The 19074-nt window shown below is 44.7% G+C and overlaps 1 protein-coding gene across 1 annotated transcript in view; it reads left to right on the forward strand.

The window, feature by feature from the left end:
- ATSTE24 (Peptidase family M48 family protein) overlaps window positions 1–19074 on the forward strand; it is a 59109-nt gene that overhangs the window by 36809 nt on the left and 3226 nt on the right. Inside the window, exons 9-11 of the mRNA XM_087395194.1 lie at window positions 2940–3002; window positions 12720–12812; window positions 12946–13059. Of these exons, the coding sequence (XP_087251320.1) occupies window positions 2940–3002; window positions 12720–12812; window positions 12946–13059 (270 nt within the window). The remainder of the gene's footprint in view (window positions 1–2939; window positions 3003–12719; window positions 12813–12945; window positions 13060–19074) is intronic.

Here is a 19074-nt window from a genome sequence, read left to right on the forward strand (position 1 = left end):
TTTTGTATGTGGATGACATGTTAATTGCTGGAAAATCTCATAAGGAAATGAATGCCTTGAAAAAGAGATTGCACCAGACCTTTGATATGAAGGATCTTGGTGATGCCAACCATATATTGGGTATGCGCATACTTCGGGATAGGGAAAAGCGGTTGCTATACTTGTCTCAGAAGGAATACATTGGCAAGGTCTTGCAGAGATTTCACATGGAGGGGGGGAAGAGTATTGGTACTCCATTACCTCCTTATGTGAAAATCAGCGCTTTGGACAGCCCTCAGACAGATGCTGAGAGAGCTGAGATGTCAAAGATTCCGTATGCATCAGCTTGTGGCAGTCTCATGTATGCTATGGTTGCAACCAGGCCCGATATTGCGTTTGCAGTGGGAGTGGTTAGCAGATACATGGCTAAACCTGGCAAGAAGCATTGGAATGCAGTGAAAGGTGTCATGAGATACCTAAAGGGTACACAGGACTTGTGTATATGTTTCGGCAGTCAAGATGCAAAAGTGCAGGGTTATACAGACTCTGATTATGCCGGTCACCCTGATACCCGGAAGTCTACTACCGGCTATGTTTTCACTTTCACTGGAGGTGCAGTGTCGTGGGTATCTAGAATGCAGCAATGCGTTGCTTTGTCTACTACAGAAGCTGAATATATTGCAGCCACTGAGGCGTGCAAGGAAGCTATATGGCTATCTCGGCTAGTGGCAGATTTGGGCTACTCTAGTGATACTCCATTGTTGCATTGTGACAGTCAGAGTGCCATACAGTTGGCACGAAATCCTGTTTTTCATGCAAAGACGAAGCACATCGACGTGAAGTATCATTTTATCAGGGAGGTGCTTGAGAACAAGCAACTTCAGCTTGTGAAAGTTCACACTGATGACAATCCAGCAGATCTGTTGACAAAAGGATTGGTTGCTGAGCGGTTTGCACACTGCAGACGGCTTATGGGTATAGGATAAGCAGACCAACTGGTCCTGTACATGATGATGTATATTGCTGTTTTTCTTTTACTCTCTCTTATGGGCACACTGCCTTTAAGTGGGAGGTTGTTGGGGTAAAGGCACTGGCCACCCTTGTAACAGTATTAATCTAGTACTACTAAGTACACTAAGTACACATTGTACTTACGTACTTAGTGGCCCTAGTCTTATCCATATATACTAGTGTGTGTACTTGGGGAGGTACCACTCATTCCTTTATCCCCACCCACTGGTGTGTGACTATAGTGAGTGTGTCTCTCTACTCCCTACTCTATCTCCCTCACACTCTATCAGTTGATAGGATGACCGAAGTTGCTCATTTTATTCACTGATATTAGTTTCACAAGCTGCAGCTCAGTTTATGGAAAATGTATTCAAGGTTAAAAAAAAAGAAAAAGCTATCCAAGGTACATGGCTCCCTCAACTGCCAAATTTATGGGCAATTTTGCCAAGGGTTCTTCTTCATTATGGGCACCAGGCTTACTCCAAGCACTTCGCTGTTTGGCAGATTTTTTTCACAGACAGATAAGGTTTGGGACAGGTGGTTGAGTTTAGCAGACTTCTTTTTGCAATGTTAGCAATTATATCTTAATTGAGATAAGCCCATATTGGCTTTTTTATAAGTGCAAACGTAAGCTACCAATCAGCATTGGGAATAGGCTTGTCAAGACTCCTCGAGTGCAAAAAGAGCTCAGCCAGATGGAGGCATTGCTGCAGCTAGCGAAGCAGAAATATGACGATCACAGAAGAGGATGAAAGAAAATGCTATTGAAAGGAGACACAAAGAGTTTGAAGAGGGGGAAGTGGTTTATCTCAAGCTGCATAAATAGAGAATGCTACACTCAAAGGGCTACGCCAACCCTAAGCTAGCTCATAGAGCTATGAATCCTATTTAGTGGTTAGAAGGATTGTTTTTGGTAGCCTATGTGATGGACCGTCTTCCATGTTTCCCTTCTTAAGAGGGACAGCGGACATGATGTGCATGTATTTGGATGAGTTTTCACCCACGGATGATGATGGGAAGTGGCTTTAGGGACCAGGGGTTGATGGGAAAAGTCATCACTGAATTCAAACTTAATTGGCAGGGATCATCAAATTAAGCACTATGCTGCAGGTTTTGGCAATTGAAACCCCTTCAGGTTCAACTTTATCATCCAATCTATGTTTAGTGTACCAGCTTCGTGATGATTTTGATATTTATTTTGGTATATGCTGCAGGTTTGGCAATCATCTAATCCATGCTTAATGGACCAGCTCCGTGATGATTTTGATTTTTGTTTTGTGGATCAGCCCCTTGACCCTTTTGAGGCCAATGCTATCTCTTCTTAAAGAGCCAACATTTCTTGGGGGTATTCTTGAGCATGCAGTTCATGAATTTTTTGCCCTGTCAAAATACCGATCAGGCATTAGTTTGTATACCGCAACTCCGTTTATGAATATAACATTTAGTTGCAAATCCATTTATTCATTAACAGGTCATTTAAAGACTAATGTTTGTATTTGTGTTTTGGTTACCTTGTTTTTCTTCTCTTTCATTTTCCTTTTATTTTCTGTGTAGATGTTTGGACTTTTATCTAAATTTGTATGATTGGATATATTCTAGTCTTACAAAGGTATATTTGTGTTTGAGTCGACATGCTTGCAGGTTCGCCTTTTTGTATTTTTGTTTGCGTATGTGCTTGTTAGATAACTAATGTTTTGTCTCTAGATGCATGTATTTGCAGACACATATGTAAGATACATGTTTATCAGTACATTCTTCTAGATATAACCCCAATGGTGCAGTTAGATATAGGAGAATATTGGCCTCTTGTTGGTGAATGGATCCTTTCTTTCATAGAGATGAGCTTTTGTTTCCTATCATGCATGTGTGGTATATTTAACTGGGATCCCTGTTAATTGTGCAAGTAGTAGTACAGATTGCAAAAGTTCTAAGCTTTGATGTGTGCGCAGGCATACATGTATGGGTTCTACAACAGCAAGCGCATAGTGATCTACGATACCCTGATCCAACAGGTAATCGATTTGCGTCCTTTGGTATTGTAGACATTAATTGTGCTGTATGGCTAATGGGTACTTAATTGACTGGATTCGTTGACATAGTTTTTATTTCTCATGACTATTTCCTACAGTGCAACGCAATACCATTAGGCTCTTTGGATATTTTTGGAGGATAAGGATTGCAACTAGGTTTCGATGGTTTGAGGATAGATACTAGAGTACATATTATATGCTGTGCATGATTCAATATGAAATTCACACAAAAAAGTATAATTTTGAGAGCCTGAGAACGAGCTGCTGCTCCTCCCCCTCTAGCTGCCCTCCCCCTTCAGCCCCTCCCCCTCAACCCTCCCCTCCCTCTCTCAGCCCACCCCGCTGCAGCCCCTCCTTCTCTCAGCCCTCCCCTTAGCCCCTTCACCGCCTACCCCTTCCTCCCTTCCCCGCCTACCCCTCCCGGCCTCTCCCTCCCCGCCTCCCTTCACTTCCTCCTCCTCTCCCTCCCCGCCTCCCCCTCCTGGGCTCTTCCTCCCCGCCCCCCCCTTCCCCTTCCTCGCCTCTCCCTCTACCTCCTCGCCTCCTCTCCCCCTCTACACGCCTTCCTCCCTCCCCCCTCTCCGCCTCCCCCTTCCCCGCCTCTCCCTCCCCGCCTCCTCCCCCCCTCTACCCGCCTCCCTCCTCTCCCCTCCCCACCTCCTCCCCCCCCCTCCCCCCCCCCCTCCCCCCTCCCGTCTCCCTCTTCTCACCTCCTCTCTCCCTCCCCCCTCTCCGCCTCCTCTCTCCGTCTACTCCCTCTCTGCCTCCTCCCTCCCTGCCTCCTCTCCCCTTTCATCTCCCTCCTCTCCGTCTCCTCCTTGCGGCTGCCTTCTCCTCCCCGGCAGCCCCTCAGCCAGTTTCTCCCTCCCTCCTCTCCGTCTTCTCCTCTCGACTGCCTCCTCCTTCCCGGCAGCCTTCCCTCATTCTCCTCCTCCTTCCTTCTCAGGCAACTTTGTGTGAGTCGGCCTTACCTAGATCAGGGCACCTCACAGATGTTCGTCTTCTTGGGCGAGGATTCTTCCAGGTTGTTTTTGACTCCTCGGAGGTAGCAGGTACAGTGCTAGCTAGCCCGTTAGCACTGAACTCCAGAAGGATTTTTTTGATCCCTTTCTCCTTGGGGTTTGATCCTGTCGAGGATAGCCGGACGACGTCACTCTTCATTAGATATCCTGACCTTCTTCAGGTGTACCATCGACTTTTGCATTCCATTGGAGTCACTTTTAGAATGGTTACTGAGATCCCTCCTCTCTCTGGGATGCCTTCCTAGTAAAGGAAGTCAGATTGGATGGGGTACCGCATGTTAGGATCATTGTCTCTGACCCTAACATCTCGGATGACCATATTATGCTTCAGTGTCCAGATGGCTCCTTCTTTAGACAGAGAGTCGAGATTGCAGGGAGACAGGATCAGTGTAGGATTTGCAGGACCCTTGGGCACTTTGCCAACAATTGTCCAAGGAAAAGAAAGAAGAAAAGACCTAAAAGGTCCATGGGTGCATCTCATAGCTCCATCCGACCTGGACCTTCCTCACGACGAGCTCCTACCTCTTCTCGCTTTGATAAACCTTGGACTTCACAGCAAGGACCATCAGTCTCTCGTCCAGGTACTTCTTCAGCATAGCCAGGACCATCTGTCTCTCGTTTTGGTACTTCTTCAATGCGGACATGGCAGCGAGTACGTCTTGTTTTTGTCGTCTCCCGTTGGGGGCCTGTCAGAGTTGGGGAGCCAGTTCCACCTCAGGCTACCACTGATGGCGCCGCGGACCCGTCTCTTCAGGCAGGAGACATTGCTGTCTGGTTTCTTGTGCAGATGAGACTGCTCCTGTCCCTTTAGGTGTTCATGCGCAGGAGCGCTCACCTAGGGAGATCCATACGGCAGAGACCCATGCCTTGAGAATAACGCCAAAGTCGTGGTCGAGGTCATGCAGCATGTTGTGGAGGTCTTGCAGCACCCCCCTCCTTCTCTTGCACTTGTGTCTACACCTGACAGAGGTAAGGGGGTTATTGGTTCCACTCCTCCTTCCGCAGGGCTTTTTCGCACTCTTGCGGCAGAGGTACTTCAAAGGAACTCATTTTCAGTTCTGGCAGACTTGGCCGAGTTTGAGGCAGAGGAGGAGTTTGTATCCTCTATGCTCGGGGAGCACATCTTTCAGACATTCGTGGACATAGTTTCCCTCTCAGCAGGTGTGGGTGTGCTATCCCCAGTTGACTTCCCTCCTCTTGATAAGAGGATCTTTTCTCAGGAGAGGGCTTTCTTCGCTACCAGGTCGGATAGGATCTTCCATCCAGCCTCCTCCTCTAGCAGATGAGGATTGTCAGTTGGAACGTTCAAGGCCTCGAGAGTGTATCTCACCGTCGCTATAGGCAGCTGATTCATAATTAACTTTGTTCAAGTGTTACTTGGGGACCCATTGATATTCTTGTGATCCAGCAACACAAATTGGATGTCAGGGATTGTGCCAAGTTGGGTACTCTTCTCTCAGGCCATACTTTTTGGTTACCCGCCTTGGGCACCAGGGGAGGTACTTGCATCTCTGTTTCTTCTTCTATACTCCCCTTGGTGATTGGAAACGGGATCATAGTTCCTTCTAGAGCTCAGTGGATTATACTTTTGATTGGTGGGCATAAGGTTGGTCTTTTAGACCTTTATGCACCTTATTCTCGAGGGAATCGTGTTCTTCTTTAGAAGGAATTGCTCTCTTGGTCACATATTGCAGAGGCTTGGATTATAGGGGGCGATTTCAACATGGTTGAAATGCCTTAGACAAAAAGGGTGGTAGGGAAGGTGGTATCCACTCCCTAGAGAGAGCAGCTTGGGATGCCTTCCTTTTTCAGTACAGTGGAAGGGATGCTTGGCACGATGATGCTTTTCACATTGAGCCACATTCTCTTCTATTTTCTTGGTCGAACAGGAGATTGTAGATGCTTAGTGATGCACGGATTGACAGATTTTATGTGGATGATTGGGCTCTTGACAGAGGTGGTACTATTAGCATTGCAGTTCGGGTGTCCAATTCGGATTATTTTCCAGTGATTCTGATGGTTTCAGATCCTTATGTGAGGGGCCGCTCTGCCAGTGTTAGGATCCCAGATGTCTTTTATGCAGAGGAGGGCCTTACAGAGACAGTGTTGAGGACTTGGGTATCTCATATGCATGATGGGCAGCTTTCTCCGTGACTTAGTTGTAGTTCTCTCTGGTATTAGCGACTTTTATCTTTCAGTTGCTCGTATCAGGAGGCGTGAGATCCTCATGCGTGAAATAGGTATACGTCAGCAGTTTGTTGTCCTCCAGAGAGAGGAGCAGAAGAGGCCTACAATTGCTTGGATTGCTGCAGCAAGGGCCCAGTAGTAGTCACTTTTAAATTAGAGAGCAGAGTATGCCTTTCATGCCAGAGAGTCATTTTGGACTCAGACGGGAGGTAGGGTCAACAAGCAATTCGTCTCTACTCTTGGCCCCAGACATAGTAGGGAGAGCGTCTCATAGCTTGTTGACTTAGGTGGAGTTCTTCAGACACATCCGGATGCTGTCTTGCAGGTTGCCACGGATTTCTATGCCTCCCTTCTTACAACAGATCCTGACAATCAGGCCACAGATGATGCTAGAGTGGTTATTTGGCAACACTGATCTTGGTTGGTGATTGGGGATATGATTGTCTCACTAAATGAACCCTTCACCAACTTAGAGTCAGGACCGCTCTCTCTGGCCTTCACAAGGGCAATTGTCCTGGTTTAGATGAACTTACCCCCTTATTTTTCAGTACTTTTTGGAATTAGATTGGGGATCACATTACTTCAGTCGTGCAGGATGTCTGGGACTCGGATGAGATGCCAGACTCACTTACAAAGAGCCTCATTCATTTGATTCCAAAAGGAGGTTGCATGAATTTAGTATCTCAGTGGAGACTGATTACTTTGCTAGTACTTTGTATAAAATATTAGCTAAAGCTATCAGCCTTCATCTGCAGCCCTTTCTTCCATATCTTATCCATGATACGTAGATGGGCTTTGTGCATGGCAGGAGCATCTTTAACAACATCTTCTCATTTTGGGAGGCTTCTGATTGGGCCATGTATAATGGCCACAGGCTGGTTATTCTACTCTTAGACTTTGAGAAAGCTTATGACAGACAGGGTAGACTGTGGGGCTTTTTGGAGGGCACACTTACTCGCTTTGGTTTCTCAGATGCATGGATCAGAGGGGTGTCAGTCCTCTACAGATCAGCCAGCTAGGTTCTTATTGGTGGAGTCAGGGGGGACATGTTTGAGATTACCAGATCAGTCCGCCAGGGATGTCCTTTAGCCCCCTTTTGTTTCTTATTTATGGCTGAATCATGAGCTATTACATTACAGCTCAAGCTGATATTGTAGGGCTTAGGCTTCCTTTGAGGTAGAAGGATGAGCTCTTAGACAATGAGTTGACAGATGATATGGCTGTTTTTTTGGATGCCACTCCATAGACACTGATTTCATTCAAGACGGCATTGGATTTGTTTTGCATTGCGGCAAGTGCACACATTAATTGAAACAAATCCAATGGCTTTTGGATCAGTGATGAGGACCCCAGACTGGGTTCACTTGGATCAGAGGGGTGTTTCCATCAGATATATGGGATGCCAAGTTGGGGTGGGCATCTCTCCAACACAGCAGTTTGCTCCCAGGTTGGAGAGTATCAGGAGGAAACTCATCTTTTGGAGTTCTGCCAGACTTGACCTTGCATCTAGAGTTGTGGTTGTGAAATAGGTATTATTGGCCACTACCTGGTTCGTTTGCTCTTGTTGCGGTTTAGATGGCACCTCAGATGTTGTAGCCAGGGTGGCTTGGGAGACGCTGACTCTCATCTTTGGTCTTTCGAATTGGTGGTAAAATTACCTTCCCATAGATCACTTCAAATGAAGCTTTTCCTGTGGAACTATAAGTGGTGCTGTTGTATGGTAACTCCACTAAGGGAAGATACTTTTCCCAGACACAACATTTTAAGAGATCTAGCACTTTGGAATTCGCAATCGCACTTTGACCATTTGATTGGGCGAAAAGAAGAGAGATTGTCCCCCCTTATAAGGCTCTCCAAAACTATGAAGCTAAAAAAATTGGCTCAATAAACTTTTACCAAGATTTTATATTAGTATATAAGCATAGCTTCGATCTACTGCCTCACACTCTCTATTTCTCACGTACACGCGTGCCCATCCCCCCCCTCCCCCCCTCGCGTCCCCAAGTCGCCTCTCTCTCTCTCTCTCACACACGCACACACACACACTCACTCTCTCTCTCTCTCACACACACACACACACACACACACAGTCTTAAACTGATGTTATTCAAGCCGCTTCTAAGATAATACTAGAACTTAGCTATGGATCTAAATAATTTTGGGCTTGTGTACTTTGTCTCATAGGCATGTGAGGCCTTCCACAGACGTTAATATAACTCTCTCTCTCTCTCTCTCTCTCTCTCTCTCTCTCTCATGATCACACTCACACTCTTTCTCTCGTGGTGACTTTGCAAGTGACGAAGAGCTCTTAAACGGTTTCAAGTCGGCCCTACCATTAGATATTAGTGAATGGCTACCCATCCAGCCAATCCTTGCCCCTTTTCACGTGCACATTCTTTTGAAACTCGAGCTGCCTCAGCTTCAAAAGGGTGTGGGACTTGAGAGTTCCATTACTCTTTTGACACGTGTCCATGGATCCCATCCTTCCAAGACTTAGGCTAGGAACTAGATGCTTGCTACCCTTCCTTCATTCGAACATTCGTTTGTTAGGGAGATGCTTCTTCTAGGTGGTTTTTGATTACCCTAGAGTCGTACTCTGATGCTTCAGGCTAGTCATTTAGCACTTGGTGCCCTGTTATCTTCCTCTCAACCTTTTTGAATAGAGTTGGATCCAGTGGAGGAGGACATACATGTCACTTTCCACTGATTCTTGGCCACGATTGGAGCCTCCCTCAATTTGGTCACAAAGGTTCTTCTTTTTCTTGGTTTGCCTTCCCCCACAGTAGAGGAAATCAGGGCCAATAAAGTCCCATATTATGCTTTGAGGTTTAGATGGCTCTCTTTTTCATTAAAGAGTTGCACACATCCATGGATCCCATCCTTCCAAGACTCGGGCTAGGAACTAGATGCTTGCTACCCTTTCTTTGTTTGTTAGGGAGACGCTTCCTCTAGGTGGGTTTTGATTCCCCTAGAGTCGTACTCTGATGCCTCAGGCTAGTCATTTAGCACTTGGTGCCAAGTTATCTTCCTCTCAACCTTTTTGAGTGGAGTTGGATCCAGTGGAGGAGGACAGACATGTCGCTTCCTTATTCATCAAGTTCTGAAATCTTTACCACGGATTCTTGGCCATGATTGGAGCCTCCCTCGATTTGGTCACAAAGGTTCTTCTTTGCTTGGTTTGCCTTCCTCCGCAGTAGAGTCAATTGGGGCCAATAAAGTCCCAAGCATAAGGGTCATTGTGTTTTACTGTAACATCTTCGATGACCATATTATGCTTCAACTTTTAGATGGCTCTCTTTTTCATTAAAGAGTTGCATGCGTCCATGGATCCCATCCTTCCGAGATTCAGGCTAGGAACTAGATGCTTGCTACCCTTCCTTCGTTCGAACATTCGTTTGATAGGGAGACACTTCTTCTAGGCGGGTTTCGATTCCTGTAGAGTCGGACTCTGATGCCCTAGGCTAGTCATTTAGTACTTGGTGCCAAGCTATCTTCCTCTCAACCTGAGTAGAGTTGGATCCAGTGGAGGAGGACAGACATGTCGCTTCCTTATTCATCGAGTTCTGAAATCTTTACCACTGATTGTTGGCCACGATTGGAGCCTCCTTCGATTTGGTCAAGTTCATGTGGCGTCTCTCTTCAATTGAGTGCTTTTGTGGCACCCGTCTTACTATTGCCCCTTAACAGATGTGTTGTGGTTACAAATGGCAGAGCTTCATATATAATTTCCGCAGGTCAAAAGGCCCCTGCTCCAGATCTTGGCCCCCATTCCCTTTCAGCAAGCCCCTCTCTCCTTTAGTATAGCAATTTCCCCATCTTGATCAAGAGCCTACTCCTTCCAAGGATGGATGGAAGTATTTGGTGACTTGGCTTCTTAGCCACACTCTCATTCTACGGGCTCTAGCTCCAATTCACCTGGTTAAGCGTCATTGGCAGAGTTGGTGGCTTCCACATTTTGTCGACACTGCTCTTAAGTCATGTTGATAAAGCGCTGACCTCCACTAGTTTGGGGATCCGTTTTCTGGTGGATATTCCTCCTCTCGCTTCCCTGCACTACTCCAAGAGATTCTCTTTGCAAGAGGGGGGAGGTGCTTTCGCTAGTAGGTGGGAGAAGACAGTTAAGTGCCACAAACTGGTCGGGTATTGCAGTAAGGTCAAAAGAGTATCAAATAGGCTGGGGCGGTGAGCGACTGCCAGGCAGTCAGGCGAAAGTTATGGAGCTTACCTGGGTAGGCAGACTGGTTGGGCCAGTCTACAGATCTGGTCAGCCATCTTTTGGGGGCCTCCAGCCCTATATAGAGGGTCCAAGCCCTGGGCCCTATTATTCATCCAGTGTGCCTCAGTTTGAAGAGCCACAGGGGGGCTAGCAGTCCCTGTGGTGTGCATCACATTGTGGAGCAGATTGGAGCAGCAGAGGAGGCCATGAGGCAGTCCAGCCTGTAGATCACCTGTAGGCGAAGAGCAGTACACTGCACTGTTAGGTCTTTGATGCCTCAGATTTGGGCTGCAGTACAAGCAGCAGGGAGGTCCAAAGAAAGAGGAATCAAGGTCCGTTGTGACTCATCCATTGGCTGCAGATGGAAGCAGCAACGAGGTCAAGGATTGAAAGCAAACATTGCCTCACGATTGGCTGTCCACTGGAGCAGCAAGAAGGTCTACTTGCAGGGCATCTACTAAGCCGATTGAAGCTCTATGCAGGCTGACAATGTTTTGAAGGAGGTAGGAGAACAGTTTTGTTGTGAAAAAGGTCCACATCTAGGCAGAGCACCTTAGCTGCTAGATGGTGGCACACTCTGCAAACCTTTGCATAGGTTTTGTCCATCTTTGGAGCAATATATATTTACTGTTTCCACTCTCATAACCAAAGTTCAATAACTGTCTGCATCATCTATATTTACTTGTGTACACATTAAGGAAAGGAGTGAGATTTGAGTTAGCATTGTGTGATTTTTGGGCAAACGTTTATGCAATCTTCCCGCTGTGGGAGTGTTGGCTACAGCAAGTGACCTCCACTGCTGTTTTCTAAAATGATACCTGAGCCTTGAGGAAGACTCACAAGTGCAGGAAGATCAAGGTGAGAACCTTTGGAAGGAGATCTCAGGTCAAGCTTGTAGACATCATCTCCTATCTCTGAAGGACAGGTAACCTTGCGAGGAGTAGGTGATCAAGATTCAGATAGGTGTACTCCTCCTAAGCCTTTCACATCCTCGTCATGGTCAGTAGACTACTCATCCCAAGCTTTGAGGGATCGAGGATGCTCGAGTGTACAAATTACGATGAGTCACCTTGTAGTACAGATGCTTTGGGAGATTACGGCAGGAATGGAACTAAGGACTCCGGATATCAAAAATGGTTTTGGGATAGCGGTGACACCAGGAGATCCTGATGTAGTCAGAGCGTGATGTAGAGGCCCTAGCCATAATCATTGGCACGATTGCCTCTTGCATCTTCAGCTGACAGACTTGGTGTTTTCAGCATGGACCACTCTAAAGAACATGCATGAGGTCAGCAACGCAGCCAGAATCCTTCACCTATAGATAGAAAATCTACAACATGCATGTGGAGGAGGGGGACACAATAGAGGAGCATATCACTAAAATGGTGGTAATGAGGGATCAACTGTCAGTAGTTGGTCCTATTTGTAAAGGGAGCGCATCAAGAATTGAAGCTTAACCTTGCCCAAAAATGCGGAACTACCTAGGAAACCTGGAGTTTAAGAGCTTGAAAGTGTGACAGCTGTTGATGGACTTATTTTTGGCATGCCTGTTTGCCGATTAGTGTATGGGATGGTTCTTAATGGCCTATTATATATGTGTAACTTTATATGCTATTGGCCCTATACTAGGCTAACCTTGTAAAACTGTAGTATCAGAACCATTTCGATGATACCTACCTTTGTCACCCTGGATATTGGGTGAGCCTTAGCAGCAGTTTAAGAACTGAACACTCAAGGGTTAAGAAGGTGCTTCATGACGACAGACATGAAAAATAATCACACCATTTAAAGCCTGTTTTCAAGTGGCTTCCAAATCAAGGAAGAAAATAAATTATGCAAGATTTCAAGCTGTTGGATTGTAGTAGCATTCTTTCCAATGAAGGGAGGAGCTTTTTGCTTACAATTCACTACCATAGAACATGGTATACCGTTCTTATTTTGCTCTTTAAGAAATGTGTTCTGTTGAAAGGACATGAACATTCATGAAAGATAAGTGAGTTTGAACATTGGCTGTTTCTGCTACTGTTGAATGGTTTTACTGTATGGTTCTGGTGGTGTGCATGAGTCTATTATTTCCTTTTCTAAAATGCTGGATTGTTTTTTGTGTGTCAAACTGTCATCTTGTAATTTATATGAGATATAATTACTCAGGTTGTCTTGGGACATTCCAGGATTTTAAGCGTTTGCACTGTAGTGGTCTAATTCCTTTGCAAGTACTGAGTTATTTTCTCACTGTTTGAAGCTTTTGATCATAAGTCAATTCTGCTGTTCCAGTGTAAAGACGAGGAGGAAGTAGTAGCAGTTATTGCTCATGAGTTGGGCCACTGGAAGTTGAATCACACCACGTACTCCTTTATTGCTATGCAGGTTCTCCAATCAGTTTCTAATCTCCTGGGCATTTATAATACGAATTTAAATACAGTATACTTAGCAAGCCTTGTGGAAAATACAAAATCCAAAACGTTACAATTGTTTGATTATGAAATGCTTCACATTGCAGATCCTCACATTGCTCCAGTTTGGTGGTTATACATTAGTGCGTAACTCCAAGGTGTTGTTTGAAAGCTTTGGTTTTTCCAGTCAGCCGGTTCTAATTGGCCTCATCCTGTTTCAGGTTCAGAAATTCTGACTTTTCATGTTTTGCAAGTGTCAGAAATAAGGAATGTGTGTAACTGATGTATCTAGTTAAAAAAAAAAAAAACTGCTGTGTTGAAGACTAAGTAAAGTGTATCTTTGAATGCTGAGGCGTATTTAGTGGAGTCGATGAATAGCTTAGATATGAAGTCAATAAAGTATTAAACATCAAGCTGATTTCACTTCTTGAGACCGGCAGAATGTCCATATTTTTTTAATGATCAATCAAAGAATGAAGGATAAGTGTTTAGCCCTGGTATGGCCTTGTAGGCTAGTCTTAGGACTCAATCGTCTTCAGAGGTCAACCATATGGTTGACTTCAGGGCCATATAGGCCACCCCTTTACTTTCTCATTATCCATTTACAAGTACTCACGTTTACTTCAGCTTGTTTGCTCCATTGCATTCCACTCTATTTCCATTTCTGCCCGCACCCAACAGTGGTATTAGAGCGGGTTCTCTTGTTCTTACCTGTCTCCCCTTGTGCTCAGCCGTTGCTCATTTCATCACTAGAAACTTGTGTTTTGAGAGGAAAAACAGTCCAGCGGCTGTTTTTTGACTTTTGGAGGTTCGATTTTGACATTTTTTGAAAATTTTGAGTTGCCCTCATACAAACGACCCGTCCCGCACCGTTTCGGCCTAAGATGTCGTAAAGACGACCGTACAAACTTGTATGGACACATGCGCGGCGGTGCCAAGAGTCCATACAACCGGACTCTTTTCAGTCATTTGGACTTTTCTCCAGCTGCTCCAACTTGCTCTAGCACCATTTGGCTGGGATTTGTTCCCTCTTGACTCAGATCTGCCTGGTACAATTGGATTTGAAGTTTTTCACCCTCGTTTATGTCACATTTGCACACATTGCACATTGAGGTTGTTTTGCTCTAGAAATTGGGGCTTTTGTGTCACATTTGCAGATTTTGCACTGACGTTTGCTTCTTTTGGTCACATTTTGGGGCTTTTGCAATATTTGCCCTATTTTGACTCCATTTCAACTCCGACGTTGGGGATTTTGGATCTATTGCTGGCAGGCTGTGGGATATTTTTAGATTTGCAGGTAATTTTGTCACATTTTCCTAAATAGCAGTACATTTGGCTGCTTTGATATGAAATGGGGGGTTTTTCATTGACATTGGCAAGAAATTGCAGCAGATTTGGTCACATTGCAAACTTATACCTTATTTTGGGGCTTTTACCAATTTGCCCTCTTTTTGGCATATTTGCCCTCTTCAAATTTGGGGCTTTTGCCAGATTTGCTGATATTTGCAGCATTCTTTGCTTGAAATAGCCAAATTTGGGTTCTATTTGCATCTGCCCTTTGATTTGGGCTATCTGTCCTTTGACATTTGTGGCATTCAGACACCATTTGGGACAGATTCAGCTCAGATTTGCAGACATTTGCCCTTTGGACTAGCTTGATGGCACCAATTATCCCATGTGATGGTACTTGGTGCACCACCTATTGGTGTCCAGGAACTAGACTTGTCCACCTGTTGATGCACCACCTATTGGTATCTGGATCGGAGACTAGATGTGTCTCTTCATCACATGCACTTGTTGCTAATGCAGCCACTTCTACCTGGTTGCCGCCGACTCTCCAACACAAGAACAGACTCGTTGGGATTAGTGAGATACACAGGCACATGCAGTGATTGCCAGAGAGTTGTTATACCTCACATTCGGTCTTGCAAAACAGCCAAGGCTGCTTGGGATACTTGGGCGAGTCTTTATCAGATATGCAATGAGGCTAGAGTTGGTTATTTGCGTAGACAGCTTGACAATGTTAAGATGAATGAAGGGGGCAGCATGGATGCCTATTTGACGCAGGTCAAAGACTTCAGAGAGCAGCTCATCAATGTTGATGAGATTGTACCAGATCATAGGTTGTGTCTACCATCATGATTTGCTACAACACTTCAACTAGTGGCCATGGGTAACCCCAACCTCTATTCTTTTGATCAGCTGGCTTCCCTATTCCTGTAGGAGGAGCACAGTCGCCAAAATAGGGCTTCCTGCAGGAGGAGCACAGTCGCCAAAACAGGGCTGCTTCCACTCGTGCAGATCAAGCCTTTGCTACTGATCATAGGGGCAAAGGAGGGAAAAATTACAGCAAGCCCAAACCTACATGTGGTACCTCATCCTCTTCCTCTTCAGCCGATGGGAAGAAGAAGAAACATTGCAATTATTGCAGGAAACTAGGTCATGACATCTCTGAGTGTCGGAAGCGTATCGCTTCCGAGGAGAAGAAGCAGGGACAGCCAAGACAGCAAGGTCTTGTTGTCACAAATACTCCAGCTGCTAATGTCACAAATAGAGAGGCAGCCAATCTTGCTCATGATGAGTGGGCATTTATTGTGGAGTGTTATTATAATCCTAGGCTGCATGATTTAGCTTTTATAGCCTCAGATTTTGTCTGAGACTGGTTTGTCTCTAGTGGTGCTTCCAAGCACACCACTTCCTGCAAAACACACATTGAGTGTTGTTCCAGAGGGGGGCACTGGCACTTGTGCAAATAATGCAGGATATCTTGTGAAAGGGATTGGTCATGTGCTTGTCACTACAGTGTCAGGTGATACCATTCCACTCGTGGAAGTTTTATATGTTCCATGTATAAAAAAGAATCTGATTTCTATCTCAGCCATCTCCACACATGGCTTCAGAGTTCTTTTTGATGGTTACGCTGTGCCATTTATGATAATCAGTAGGACAACTATATTGTACTTATTGGAACACTTGATAGAGGGCTATATCATCTTGACATATATGCACAGTAGGCTGCTATAGAAGCTAATGCCGTGGTTGAATCTGTAATTTGTCTCAATAATTTTTTAGATTTTAGCAGCCCGGAGTATCATTCATCCATGCACAGTGGCCTACACTCCACAACAAAATGGTTGCCGAGTGCAAGAATAGAACAGAAACGGAAAGGGGCAGGTGCATGCTTAAGGGAAAGTCTTTGCCCAATAAGTTCTGGGTGGGTGCGATTATGTGTGCCAACTGTGTGCTCAACCAAGCACCGACTCGGGCATTGAAGACCATGACTCCCTATGAAGCATGGATAGGTCGTAAGCCTGTCATTTCTCACATGCGGGTGTTTGGGTCTCTTGCGTATGTGCATGTACCCTCTCAGTTGAGGCATAAGCTTGATTATAAGGCTGTCAAATGCATCTTCATTGGCTGTACAGCTTACAAATCAAAGGTTCCAAGTTGTTTCAACCTAGCACGGGCAAGGTGATTGTCAATAGAGACGTGGTTTTTCTTGAGCATGCCCCTTTACCTTGGCTGGACTGTAAAACACAGCCTTGAGTGGAAGCCTATGATGTGTTTGATTCTATTCCGCCTTTCACAGATACATGCATTCCACTCTGTTTCCATTGCTTTCCGCACCCAACAATAAGTTTGCTTAATAACATGATACTTTAGAGCTTCTTTGAAAAAAAAAACATGATACTTTAGAGCAAGATGGCCTTGCCTACTAGCAATGCCATCTATGGGACTTGCACCACTTGGTGGGCATTCAAAAACTTGGGAGGCATTCTAATATGATGATTGATCTCTTTCGTGTTCATGCCATAATGAATCTCTTTGAGACTTGTTGTGTCATTCTCCATAAACTTAGTTAAACTACATGGTGCATAAATGTTTTCACAAGACAGGGATTCAGTGTTGTCTCCTCCAACTTAGAGACCAGTGCTTTGTCACTAAACTTCATTTATAAACGTTGCAAACACGTAATATTGGAGAGCATAACTATCTTGAAGACTCAGGGCTGCAGAGGCTCCAGCTGCTTTTGCTGTGTTAGGGAGTTTTGAGCTTGGTTGATCATCCTTTAATTATTGTGCGACTATTAAGGACAGATCATACTAGAGAACATGTTGAGGGCATACTTCTCAAGATACTGGCTAGATTGGAAGAGGTACATCCCAATGGTGGTGCCCATCATTATACTAAGCATATGGCTATAGACCATAGTTTGGTAATGCTTAGATAGGAATTGTACGGGATGAGGACTCAAGTTGTACCAGACTCATGCTCTCCCGTGAGCAAGCTTTGTAACATTTTTTCTATTGCAATAAAGATCCTCGGGGGGGCCAGCCCTTATTTTTGTCCCCTATTGTGCTGCGCGCCCCCCACCCCCCTCCTCTCTCTCTCTCTCTCTCTCTCTCCTATTGCGATTCAAGTTCCAGCTTCATCATGAAGTATTGCTTGCTGAAAATGTTTTCAGGTGCTAACTGCTCAGATTTTCTGCGAATTGATTATTGAAGTTGTGTTTTAGTTCCAGAAAGGTTACACAAACTCCCTCATGAATGGGATGTCGGAGGTAGGGATGCAGATGTCTTGAGTTAGGGCTATGTCATAGGCCTTACCCATGACGTCTATGTGCTCAAGGGTGAGCTGGACGTGTTCGTGTTGGGGTGGTGAGTTCTATATGGTGATTCAGGTAGTTTGATCCTAGTCTGTGGTTCGTGTAGATGATCATGGTAGCCAACCCGAGGTGGGAGTCATTTCAGAGAAGGTTGCAAGAAATGTTCAATAACTTTTAGACGTATTGATTCTGTTTGGAAATTTCAGATTGCTATTGTATTCATATTCCAAGCATCATTGAACAGAAATCTTCTAGATTTCTTTGGAAGGCCGTGATTCTTGTTCGCACCCCATGCGGCGTCGCTATTCCTGTATTCCTCTTTGAACCTTCTCTGTCTCTCTTTGTGTTGATTTGAGCTGAATTGTTGTTTAAGTTAAATAACTATTTTATTTCTAAGCGTTAGTCAAAATATCTGCTAACATGCTTCTGCAAGTGCATGCTTCTAACACACTAAGCTCAAGGTGGTCTATTGATTTTGAGGTAGAGACGAGAGGTAGAGAAGAGAAAGCAGAAGAAAGCAGTAGACATAGATGAGGAGCTAGTGGAATTGTTTCAGCTCTTTGGTTCACTCAAGCACTATCCAAAACAGGTTGGCAACTATGGGAACAGCTTTGCAGAATCCATGGGATCAGTTTGTTTGGGACAAGTATAAGAAGGAACAAGCTGAGATGGAGATCACAGAAAAGAAGCAGGAGAAGCAGAAGGAAAGAAGTGCCAAAAGGTTTGGATTCACAGGAGTTTAGAGCATGTTGGCTGATTATGATGAGGAAGAGCTTGAGGATGGCGCGATTGAATAAACAGAGGGGTCAGTGAGGATAAAGGAGAAGAAGCACAAGAGAAGCTTTAGATGAGCATCTCCCATTTCATCGGTATAATCTTGGGAGTCATACAGACGTGGATGTCGCCATAGCTGTGATTAAAAGATCAGACTTTGGTAGGAAGCATGTTCAGATAATTAAGTACAATGGGAAACATGAACCGGAAGTCTTACTTGGATGGACGAGGAATCTTGACACCTATTCTGTGGGGTTGAGTCATCTGAGAAGGTGAAGTTGAACTTTGCAATTCTCTTGCTTGAGGGTTCAGCCACCTTATGATAGCAGGCATTGGAGCATGAAGGAAAGATTGCAAAGACATGAGAAGGATTCAAGAACCAGCTTTAGGGACAGCTCCTATCTCCCAAGTTTGAGAGGGAGATTTGCATGGAGGGAAAGACCTCAGAAATCGGGAGAGACAGTTCATGAGTACCCCAACCATTTCTGGATGACTCTATCGGAGGGCAGAGAGCAGCAAGTGAGAAAGTACCTTGATACCAAAATACCCATGTTAGAGTCAGGAAATGAATTACTTAATAAGCTAGAATATAAATATATAAAAATAAAAATAAAAATAAAAATAAAAATATAAAAAAAAATATATATATATATAACAAGGTACCCATATTAGAGTCAGGAAATAACAGAATCTCCAATGAATTACTTAATAAGCTAGAATTTTAAATAGCTGTGCTGCTGTGTGGAAACTGAAAATATCATTCACATACATGTGATTCAAAATTCACACAAAGGATAGGGTTTAGATGAAAAATGACGCTGGCACTGAATGGGGTGTGAGTGAGGTGCACGTCTCT

The sequence above is a fragment of the Dipteris shenzhenensis genome, chromosome 24, assembly GCF_047967505.1.
Source record: "Dipteris shenzhenensis isolate YYH24624 ecotype China chromosome 24, Dip_SZ_1.0, whole genome shotgun sequence".
Lineage (NCBI taxonomy): Eukaryota > Viridiplantae > Streptophyta > Polypodiopsida > Gleicheniales > Dipteridaceae > Dipteris > Dipteris shenzhenensis.